The following is a 12,500-nucleotide window of genomic DNA, read 5'->3' as shown; positions in this document are numbered from 1 at the left end:
ATGTATATATATGTGTGTATATATATGTGTATATATATGTATATATATATGTATATATATGTATATATATGTATATATATGTATATATATTATATATATGTATATATATATTATATGTATGTATATATATGTATATATATATTATATATATGTGTATATATATGTATATATATATGCATATATATGTGTATATATATGTATATCTATATATATATATATTATATATATATAATATATTTTTTTTCATGAGTGTATGTAAAAAATATAGTTGTGCAGGATATACGCAATTCTAATTGTGTCATTCTACTTCGGCCGGAGTTCTTAGAAATGAAGGGACGCTTTTCTGATGATAACATTTGATATTTGTATGAAATACGTAGATATTCAAATATTCCAGTAAAGTTTTCCTTAACCTCCCAAGCATTGAGTTAGTAAAGAATGTAATTTTCCTCTCCTCAATTGACCAATTAAATATATCTTTCTTGTATTCACTTGGTCTTACCGAATTCCAGGACAAGAATTCCCTTTGCCGGGTGAATTATCCAGCTTTTTGCTGTTACTAAACTAATATCACTTGGAGAAGGTGAACCATTTTTCGTTTTAAAAAAAATCAAAAAAACAGTATGGGTTAACCATACTTAGGAGATTTTATTTGGACCATGAATACTGTGTGATTTTTAATATTTTGTCAGGGTTTACTTGTAGAAAAAAAAATATCCTCATGTCAGATTTTCCTGACAAATACCTCTACTTAGACATTCGAGGATCGTGTTTAGTAGGCGTTCAAACACTGAGTTAGTAAAGATTTCTTTTCCTCATCTACATTAATGATCTTCCAAATCACATCCTTCCATCATTTGTAGACATTTATGCTGACGACACTACCATTTATGCTAGCACATCTAAGACAGTAAACGACCAAGTTCTCTCCAATTCTCTCTCCTTTGATCTTCAGCACGTAGTACAATGGGGTAAGGAGTGGCTGGTTACTTTTAATGCATCTAAAACCAAGCTTCTCTCTTTACATCATCAACATTCTGATCCACATCTGGCATCAATTGAAATGAATGACTCTCGTCTTCAGGAGGCCTCAAGTTTTGACAAGCTTCTGGGCTTGACCATTACTCCTGATCTTAAATGGAACACGTACATCAAATCTGTTGCCCAGGCCGCTGGAAAAATGGTGGGATCTTTCTATCGGTCCGGTAAATATCTCACTGCTGATGCTATTCTCTATCTATATAAGAGCCAGATACGTCCAAGGATGGAATACTGTTGCCACATCTGGGCAGGAGCTGCTAGAAAGGACTTGTCCTGCCTTGATAGAGTTCAAAATAGACTTCGTAGCCTCGTAGGAGATGTCCTTTTCTCTTCCTTGCAACCTCTATCTCACAGAAGAGATGTTGCAAGTTTGTCTCTGATGTATCGTTATTTTCATGGAAAGTGTTCGACTGAGCTTCAATCTATGGTCCCCCCTCGCCAAACTTTCACAAGAAACACTCGTCTAGCTGTACACACTATCAATAATTACCCCCACTCTTTATCTGTGCCTAAACCTAAACGTAGATTCCATGAACAAAGCTTCTTTCTTAGAACTGCACGCCTGTGGAATTGTCTTCCGTTTTCCTGCTTTCCGGCTGACTACAATATGGTTGTGTTCAAGTCTAACGTAAATAAGTTCTTGATGAGCCGTTCTATATAAGTTATCAAATTTACCAAATTTTCATTACTAATGATTACTATGTTGTCCAATTTCTACTGTATACACTTTAACCCTTATCCTTGAGTGGCCTCTTGGCCTTAATAAGTGGTGATGCCTATGTAAAAAAAAACCCAAAAAAAACATCATTTTCCTATCCCTAATTAACCATTTAAATATAGTATAATTTTCTTGTGATCTCTTGGTTATACTGAATTCCAGAGCAATAATTCATCTAGTCTGGTTGAGTATCCAGCTTTGTGCTGTTACTTTAGATAACAGCGTTTGGGGAAGGTGTATCATTCCTTGCAAAGCCGGTGTTAGCCGTACCGAGGGGATCTTATTTGGGTTGCGAATACTATGTGATTTTGTGTATGTAGTCAGGGTTGACTTGTACAGAAAAGTCTCCTCTTGTCAGGTTGTCCTGACAAACTCCCCTCCAGAGACACATTAGACACTCCAGAATAATGTCTAGTAGACATTAAATTTCCTTCCAGTAGGCATTCAAACTCTCCCCAGTGTGTGGGCCGTAATTTTCTAATGGTTGTTGAGAGTATTGTCTATTTAGTCAGACGAACAAGGCGACTCATGCATGAGGCTGGCTATATTTTCAAAGTTTAACGTTAACGGTTAAACCTGCGGTCATTATTCTATGGACTCGTGAAATTAAGTGTAGACTATTCACAATGCATACATAAAAGGGTTAAATATGAAATAAAACAAGATGGCTGCCCACGGTAAGAAGCGGGACACTAAAACTCTCACAACTTGAGATGTATTCAATGAGTTGGATTTATTTGTCGATTTTTATTTAAATTTTATTTGTTACTACACATTTTTCTCTTTGAGTACTTTCTGTTTTTTGGGGTTTTTTTTCTGAAGAATACACGGAGTAAGAAGAATGATTGCTAAGATGAATAATATATTGGACTTTGGAATCTGGCAAAATCATATATATATATATATATATATATATATATATATATATATATATCTGTAAGGTCTGACGAGGCTGTTAGATCGTAAACATGGTCCAACATCCGAAACATATGTAACCAAACAGATAAAACGGTAATGAAAAAATAAAACACACACATATATATATAGTGTGAGAGAATATATAATTACTAGCATGGGTACCCAGCGTTGCCTGGGTTGACATGAAGTTCTGTTTGAAACACACCGGTATACTAATCATTTTCATCATTGGCAACGTGGATACCCCCACAACAAAAATAAAAGAACGGATGAAAACATGTAAATGTAATCGCCCAAAAAAAGAAGTATGTGATACCCTCTCCACCAGATATTTCGGCAGAAGGGCTACAAAGAGAAGAAACTATTCTCCGGATATTGAGCACTGGAAAGACCCCCCCCCAAAGAAAAGATAATTAAAAATAAATCATTACAACATTTGTTTCAATAAAAATAGCAGTGAATGCCCGTGCAATCGCAAAAAAAAAAGAAAAAAAAAGAAAAGATCTACCAAAAAGTAATTAAAAACACAATTAAATGACATTTTTCGTCATTTTATATTGCTAATGTAATCCTCCCTTCTTCCTCCCTGAAAAAATTGAATTTGTCATATTTTGGGATTCGTTCTGCTTATAAAATTATTAAGTGAAAGTACAGAATGGTTTCATAAAAATTAATTAGATTTATCGTTATGTTTCAAATGTAATTCCCGCCCCCCCCCCCACAAAAAACTAAAAAATTTGTGTTTGTCATGTTTTGTCCCTTCCCTCGATCGCCAAACTTGAAAAAAAAAATGCTAGAGATGACATGTCTAGTTGAACGCTTTGTGGCCAAACAGTGGGTGCTCATTTTACTGTAAATTTATAGAGAAAAGTTATCCCCTACGCTAAAAAGTTAGATTTTTTTTTTTCAAATTTCTTCTTTCATATTATTTATAAAGACTGCTTAAACGTATTAAACGTCAAAATCGCCTGTTCCTTCGCTCACCAGATTATTTCGATCATCGATTATTGATACTTATCAAACTCTATCTAAGAAAACTGCCAGGCCCATCAAGTACCTTCGTGTAAAATTTCATAAAATCAACCCATCCGTTTTCGAGTTCATAGAAAACGAACTCATAGACACGCAGACAAAGTTTCTTATGTGTGTGTGTTCGTTCTCTATAGACTCGAAAACGACTAGGCTGATTTTTTTCTGAACTTTCACACATACTTTATGTATCTGGCAGTTTTAGATTTTTTTTTATCGGGCTGTTGAATGTCGGAATTATCGATAGTTATCGAAGTATCAATAATCGATAATCAACAAAAAAAAATCGAATGAAAGAAGGAACAGACAATTTGACAAAAGTTAACACCTTATACCGCCTAACATGACAAGTGCAATTAAGAAGTTTTATTAACACACTAGCAGAAACGGTCGGCATATTAAATCAACAGTAGATTCTTTGATATGGCAGGGGCGCGTTCGAAATGAATGTTTCCGTTAAGAGCGCACTGGAAGCATGATACTTGACTTTTCGATTTTAATTCAAGTCATTATATAAAATATTTTTTTATAAAATCAACAGTAGGTTCTTTACAGTGCAATATAGACTACAATGTATTGTGGACTAAGTCACTCCGCGGAGGCATGTGAAGTTTCCTTTCAGTGCACGATGATGTGTCCCTAACTAGAGCAGGCAATCCATCGATTTGACTGAAAAATGGTCGATTTCACCGATTTCGATGGCAATAAAAATATGGGAGTGTGAAACATTCGTTGATTATCATTCAATATCAGGCAACGTCAGGTCTTCCTGTTAGTATATATATATATATATATATGTGTGTGTGTGTGTGTGTGTGTGTGTGTGTGTGTGATCTGCTTTCCATTCTTCTTATCACTCTTCAAAATGTCTACCCTACAAAGGAATTATGGGAAAAAGGTCAGTTCCATTTCCGCCGTCATTCATTGGTTTGTTTTGATTTTAAATATTCTCGCGTCTCTTCCTCTACTTGCAGAATTTCCAGGACGGCCACAGAACGTAAAGGTCATATGTCAGCCAAACGCAGGAAACAAGCACGGAAAGAGTGTCTACACAAACATAATCGAACCAATTTTTCGAAATGCCAACATACAGATTGAATATTCTGGTAAGTAAAGCGTGAAGATCATTTAAAAAGTGAATTGATCGCATGTCGTCATCTTGATGTGCCATTGTCAAGATTAAGTAGCACCAGAAAGGCCCTCAATATTTATTCATTATAATATAACTAGCGGGGGTACCCGGCGTTGCCCGAGTGTTTGTTTCCGGGACGGGGGGGGGAGTTTTAAAAAATGTTATGGTAGGTAAGTAGGAAGGATCAAACCCGGAGTCATGAGTAAAAGTAGGAAAATAAAGTGTGAAAAAAAAACAAACATCTGCAACGTTAACAGTTCGGCCACCAAGAAAAGTCCATTCCAGTTGTTTAGGAAAAAAAAAAAAAAAACGACTATGGTAGGTCGGCGCGAACGTGAAAATATAATGTGAATTGTCCAGCACGCTAACCACTACGCCACAGAGCACTGCAGCTTAGTTTAGTGATTTTAAATAACTTCACATGAAAGAACCACGAAGCCAAACCGGTGTTCTCTTCTCAACTGTTCCTTGTGAACGATCCCCAAACGGTGTTAAGTGGTGGCAGGGGGAGGAGGAATTTATTAGAGAGAAAATATTTTACCACTTCCATTGATCTTAACCGATTTTGGCCGTGACTTCTCAGCAGAAAAAGTATAGAAATCTAAGATTATCGAGGAATTTGAGAAATAATAAGCCTATAACACACCTCAGATATTGTTCTGCCGTTTGTGCATATTATATTTGCATGAAATATCTTGATTTTTAATCCTATTAAGGTCAAAATCCGACGGAAAAAATGAGTTCATTTTATTTATATAGAAGAAGATAGATAGAAGATAGAGAAGAAGAAGAGAAGAGAAGAGAAGAGAAGAAGAATAGATAGAAGAAGAGAAGAGAAGATCATGTAATCAGTAATTTTCCCACTCTTTATCTGTGCCTAAATTAAAACGTAGATTCCATGAACAAAGCTTCTTTTTTTGAAGTGCACGCCCATGGAACTCTCTTCCGTTTGCCTGTTTCCCACCTGACTACAACTTGAATGTCTCCAAGTCCAACATAAACAAATTCCTGATAAACCGCCCCCTTAAGTAAGACGCTTTATCAAATCTCCAATACTAACGATTACTACGATTTTTTTTTTTACACAGTAGTCACCACTTATCAAGGCCCGGAAGCCACTCAGGGATAATAGTTATTGCAAGTACATTACGTTAGTGTGGAGATTTGATGAAGTGAATACTATCCCATTGATTACTGTACACGCAATAACCCTTATCCCCAAGTGGCTTCCTGGCCTTGATAAGTGGTGACTACCATGTAAAAAAAAAAGCAAAGCATGTCAAGATAAGAAAAGCTCCACACTATTAAGAGGAGCAAGCAATAAGATTAAATGAAAGATGAGGAATAAAAGTAATATATAACTTTATTATATCATCGGGACAATAAGGAAACATAAAGAGAAAATTATGAAAAGAAAACCTCTTTAGGCCATGGTATTTCGAACTAAATGCGTCTCATCATAAAAGGATAAGTGCCAGAATCTAAATTCCATATCTAAATGTTATTAAGCCAGTTCTTTCTATATTTGCATGTTGTATAATTCTGGCCCTTCTCCTTTTCTGATGAGAAGCATTTAATTTCGAAATGCCATGGCCTAAAGAAGTTTTTTTTTGTCTTAATTTCCGCTGAACTTTTCCTTACTGTTCTGATGATATAATAAATTTATATATAGTTTTTATTCCTCATCTTTCATTTGATATATTTATTTGTTATAATAACGTACCGAATTCCAAGATAGCCAAGATAGCAAGATTGCATAAAACACAATAAAGTCTTGCTGAGTTTTTAAAGGTTTTATTTACAGAAAGATTTTACTCATTGAGAGAGAGAGAGAGAGAGAGAGAGAGAGGGAGAGAGAGACTAATTAATCCCTTAACTTATTTTCTAACTGAGATACAGAGATGGGCAGAGGCGTTGGTAAGATCAGCTCTGATCATTACATTCTTAGACCGTCCTGTACCGTTTCCCGACTGAGACTGGCCAGAAACTCTCTGTTTTATTGCCTGAACACGTGACGTCATTTCTACAGTCGTGTCATTCAATACCTGTATTTCTAGTGCATTTTGTCTCGGGAGTTGACCTTGTCCTCTATTTCAATTACATCACCTCTAGTTGGTATACCTCCTTTTGTGACCAGGTTATACTGATATGTACTAATGTGATCCTCGCCAACATTCACTCAAATTAACTCGATCGCTATCTAGTCACGTAGAGTTCCGATATATAACACATTTGATCAGTAAATAAATAAATAAAAATATTTAAAAGGGACGTACAAAGTGAACTTTGGGTTTCATCAATTGAAATGAACGGCTCTTGTCTTGGGGAGGCTTCATGTTTTGACAAGCTTCTCGGCTTGACCTTTACTCCCGATCTGAAATGGAACACGTATATTAAATCCATTGCCAAGGTCGCTGGAAAAATGGTGGGATCCTTCTATCGATCCAGTAGATATCTCACTCCTGATACAATTCTCTACCTCTATAAAAACCAGGCACGTGTGAGAGGAGAATAACATTTGCTACAAGTTCAATTGTTCATCTCACTTAGAGATTTCTAATTTTCCTTCATTTCAGAATGTGATCAAAGCAATCCTGTTTCGTATCATTTTGAAAACGACTCAAGCAAAAAGTACGATTGGTAAGTATAAAATCTTCTATCTATACTCCTATAAATTCGTTTTTCTTTTGTGTGTATTGATATTCATATTAAAACCCCTCTTTTCTATTTATTCAAAAAGAAAATACAATTTTCTTATATATGGGCTGTGGAATTGCATTCACTAGCAGAAGATCTAGCTAATTTGCATATTCTTTTAAACATTCATTTTAATTAATCCCCTATTAGTTTTTTCGGTTTTCTTATGGGATGATCATCTTTAGTTAACTATTGCGTGTAATTATATTCATGCAGATATTCTACATGATTTATGCTTGCATAATATTTGCGTAAAAAGTTTATAGTAAACACAAAATTGTTTCCATATATATTCATGTGTACGTATATATTTTTGTTTAACAAATTTTGCCTACCAAACTCCTAGAGTTTTTGGTCTACAGACATCAAACTACATATATAAGGTATTTGAATCCATGCAAAACTTTTTATTTTGATTTTAGCCCGGAAAAACCGGTGCAAAACTGTGAAAATGAAAAAAAATTAAATTTGCCAAGTGAAGGTCGAACACCGGCATTACTAATGCATAACGTACTAGCTGTTGATTCATGTTTTAATTTTTAGCCTTGCAGTAAACATGTCTTCATAGCCTAGACATTGATTGCTGAGCGTTTTGGTTTCGATTCTCGGTGGTGGTGCATGAGTCTTTTTTTATACTTTTTAAATCATTACTATACATTGCATCCAATCTATCTATCTATCTATCTATCTATCTATATATATATATATATATATATATATATATATATATATATATATATATATATATATATATATATAAGTGAAAATGTCCGCCTGTCTTTTCTCTATGGTAGTTAAGGAAGACTATTATACAGAAAGGCATTACTTCACATATTCACACTTTTTAATGTATACATATGCATATAACCTTTATGAACAGTACATAGGGCCTAAGCAAAGCCGGGCGGAACTGCTAGTTAAACTTCAAATTAGTAGATTAGATCCTCCAGGATAAAACTGATACAAAATTATAATATTATCCTATTTTTATTCTTTTATTATTTTTGTTTTTTTTTGAAAAAGTTGTAATTTTTGTGTCCATTCGTGGTAAATATTGCCATCAATAAAACTCATGAATTATGACAAGTATTTGCGACAATAACTTGGTGTTTGTTGTTTTTTTTGTTTTTTTTTTCATTTCCCATTTTCAGTCTGGTCGTTGTTGGGGGCGACGGCACGGTCAACAAAGTGGTCAACAGTCTGATGGATGAGTTCAACTCAAATATTAACCCGGCTGATTGGTCGTCTAATTTTACACCAACAAGAACATCGGTAATGATAGGAATTGTACCAACAGGTCAGTGAACCCTCTGCATCACACACACACACACACACACACACACACACACACACACACACACACACACACACACACACACACACACACACACTCCCATCCCCACCAACACCAAACCTCCGACTCCCTCACATCTCCTCATTCCCCCCACTACCATACTCACCCATCCCCGCTCCATCTCTATTTCTCTCACCGGTTCTTTCTCCAATCATAGACCTTTATTATCTATACTCCTATAATTTTTTGTGTGTGTATTGATATTCATATTAAAAAACTGTTTTTTCTATTTATTTAAAACAAGCCCGAGTGCCAGGCGTTGCCAGGGCTGACAGAACAAGAGCATGCTACCCCATAGATACTATAAGGGTTCCATTTAAATTCTGTACACATTCCTGTGTTCGATAGACAAATTCTAAAATCCGACAAGATGCACATGAAGGAGGTCGGAGGTTACATCAACCGAAATGTTCTGAAAATAAAACTCAAGATAAGAACGGTAGTTTGAAGAATTCAAATAATATGAATGATCAATCCTCATCGTTGGTGGGCGGCACAGAATTTTGAGGAATTCGAATCGTGGAAGCAGACAGACCAGAATTTTGAGGAGTTCGAATCGTAGAAGCAGACAGACCAGAATTTTGAGGAGTTCGAATCGTGGAAGCATACAGACCAGAATTTTGAGGAGTTTGAATCGTGGAAGCAGACAGACCAGAATTTTGAGGAGTTCGAATCGTGGAAGCAGACAGACCAGAATTTTGAGGAGTTCGAATCGTGGAAGCAGACAGACCAGAATTTTGAGGAGTTCGAATCGTGGAAGCAGACAGACCAGAATTTTGAGGAGTTCGAATCGTGGAAGCAGACAGACCAGAATTTTGAGGAGTTCGAATCGTGGAAGCAGACAGACCAGAATTTTGAGGAGTTCGAATCATGGAAGCAGACAGACCAGAATTTTGAGGAATTCGAATCGTGGAAGCAGACAGACCAGAATTTTGAGGAGTTCGAATCGTGGAAGCAGACAGACCAGAACTTTGAAGAGTTCGAATCGTGGAAGCAGACAGACCAGAATTTTGAGGAGTTCGAATCGTGGAAGCAGACAGACCAGAATTTTGAGGAGTTCGAATCGTGGAAGCAGACAGACCAGAATTTTGAGGAGTTCGAATCGTGGAAGCAGACAGACCAGAATTTTGAGGAGTTCGAATCGTGGAAGCATACAGACCAGAATTTTGAGGAGTTTGAATCGTGGAAGCAGACAGACCAGAATTTTGAGGAGTTCGAATCGTGGAAGCAGACAGACCAGAATTTTGAGGAGTTCGAATCGTGGAAGCAGACAGACCAGAATTTTGAGGAGTTCGAATCGTGGAAGCAGACAGACCAGAATTTTGAGGAGTTCGAATCATGGAAGCAGACAGACCAGAATTTTGAGGAATTCGAATCGTGGAAGCAGACAGACCAGAATTTTGAGGAGTTCGAATCGTGGAAGCAGACAGACCAGAACTTTGAAGAGTTCGAATCGTGGAAGCAGACAGACCAGAATTTTGAGGAGTTCGAATCGTGGAAGCAGACAGACCAGAATTTTGAGGAGTTCGAATCGTGGAAGCAGACAGACCAGAATTTTGAGGAGCTCGAATCGTGGAAGCAGACAGACCAGAATTTTGAGGAGTTCGAATCGTGGAAGCAGACAGACCAGAATTTTGAGGAGTTCGAATCGTGGAAGCAGACAGACCAGAATTTTTAGGAGTTCGAATCGTGGAAGCAGACAGACCAGAATTTTGAGGAGTTCGAATCGTGGAAGCAGACAGACCAGAATTTTGAGGAATTCGAATCGTGGAAGCAGACTGACCAGAATTTTGAGGAGTTCGAATCGTGGAAGCAGACGGACCAGAATTTTGAGGAATTCGAATCGTGGAAGCAGACAGACCAGAATTTTGAAGAGTTCGAATCGTGGAAGCAGACAGACCAGAATTTTGAGGAGTTCGAATCGTGGAAGCAGACGGACCAGAATTTTGAGGAGTTCGAATCGTGGAAGCAGACAGACCAGAATTTTGAGGAGTTCGAATCGTGGAAGCAGACAGACCAGAATTTTGAGGAGTTCGAATCGTGGAAGCAGACAGACCAGAATTTTGAGGAGTTCGAATCGTGGAAGCAGACAGACCAGAATTTTGAGGAATTCGAATCGTGGAAGCAGACAGACCAGAATTTTGAGGAGTTCGAATCGTGGAAGCAGACAGACCAGAACTTTGAAGAGTTCGAATCGTGGAAGCAGACAGACCAGAATTTTGAGGAGTTCGAATCGTGGAAGCAGACAGACCAGAATTTTGAGGAGTTCGAATCGTGGAAGCAGACAGACCAGAATTTTGAGGAGTTCGAATCGTGGAAGCAGACAGACCAGAATTTTGAGGAGTTCGAATCGTGGAAGCATACAGACCAGAATTTTGAGGAGTTTGAATCGTGGAAGCAGACAGACCAGAATTTTGAGGAGTTCGAATCGTGGAAGCAGACAGACCAGAATTTTGAGGAGTTCGAATCGTGGAAGCAGACAGACCAGAATTTTGAGGAGTTCGAATCGTGGAAGCAGACAGACCAGAATTTTGAGGAGTTCGAATCATGGAAGCAGACAGACCAGAATTTTGAGGAATTCGAATCGTGGAAGCAGACAGACCAGAATTTTGAGGAGTTCGAATCGTGGAAGCAGACAGACCAGAACTTTGAAGAGTTCGAATCGTGGAAGCAGACAGACCAGAATTTTGAGGAGTTCGAATCGTGGAAGCAGACAGACCAGAATTTTGAGGAGTTCGAATCGTGGAAGCAGACAGACCAGAATTTTGAGGAGCTCGAATCGTGGAAGCAGACAGACCAGAATTTTGAGGAGTTCGAATCGTGGAAGCAGACAGACCAGAATTTTGAGGAGTTCGAATCGTGGAAGCAGACAGACCAGAATTTTTAGGAGTTCGAATCGTGGAAGCAGACAGACCAGAATTTTGAGGAGTTCGAATCGTGGGAGCAGACAGACCAGAATTTTGAGGAATTCGAATCGTGGAAGCAGACTGACCAGAATTTTGAGGAGTTCGAATCGTGGAAGCAGACGGACCAGAATTTTGAGGAATTCGAATCGTGGAAGCAGACAGACCAGAATTTTGAAGAGTTCGAATCGTGGAAGCAGACAGACCAGAATTTTGAGGAGTTCGAATCGTGGAAGCAGACGGACCAGAATTTTGAGGAGTTCGAATCGTGGAAGCAGACAGACCAGAATTTTGAGGAGTTCGAATCGTGGAAGCAGACAGACCAGAATTTTGAGGAGTTCGAATCGTGGAAGCAGACAGACCAGAATTTTGACACGAGTTGATCTTTCTTTGCAAGAACATTATCTTTTATTTTGAGACAAGTAAAATGCCATTTTTAGGAATTACCAGTCTTTGAATAATTCTCTTTGGTTTTGTCTTTTCAGGAACCACAAATCAAATTGCTCATTCTGTTCTTGGTACTTGTGATTTGGTAACAGCTGCACTTCACATCGTCTTAGGTGAGTTCTTTGACGACAACGATGACATCTTTTGCTTTTGAGTCTTCAACTTCAAATGTTATACATTGCGACCCTACGCCGGTAAGTAAAGATTATGTTAACTAGTATGAATTTTAGTGAGGGTCTCATTAAGTACATGTCAGGACAG

General features: G+C 37.5%; 1 protein-coding gene across 4 annotated transcripts in view; it reads left to right on the top strand.

Annotated features, from left to right (window-relative positions):
• LOC145263184 (ceramide kinase-like protein) overlaps window positions 1–12,500 on the top strand; it is a 327,568-nt gene that overhangs the window by 243,160 nt on the left and 71,908 nt on the right. For all 4 annotated transcript variants that reach the window (XM_080120237.1, XM_080120236.1, XM_080120239.1 and 1 more), the window contains exons 4-7: window positions 4,681–4,812; window positions 7,415–7,478; window positions 8,687–8,832; window positions 12,278–12,352. In XM_080120237.1, the coding sequence (XP_079976363.1) occupies window positions 4,681–4,812; window positions 7,415–7,478; window positions 8,687–8,832; window positions 12,278–12,352 (417 nt within the window). The remainder of the gene's footprint in view (window positions 1–4,680; window positions 4,813–7,414; window positions 7,479–8,686; window positions 8,833–12,277; window positions 12,353–12,500) is intronic.

This window comes from Euprymna scolopes, chromosome 38, assembly GCF_053919585.1.
Source record: "Euprymna scolopes isolate OS-2025 chromosome 38, ASM5391958v1, whole genome shotgun sequence".
NCBI classification, from domain to species: domain Eukaryota; kingdom Metazoa; phylum Mollusca; class Cephalopoda; order Sepiida; family Sepiolidae; genus Euprymna; species Euprymna scolopes.
This window is presented reverse-complemented; position numbering and strand designations above follow the sequence as displayed.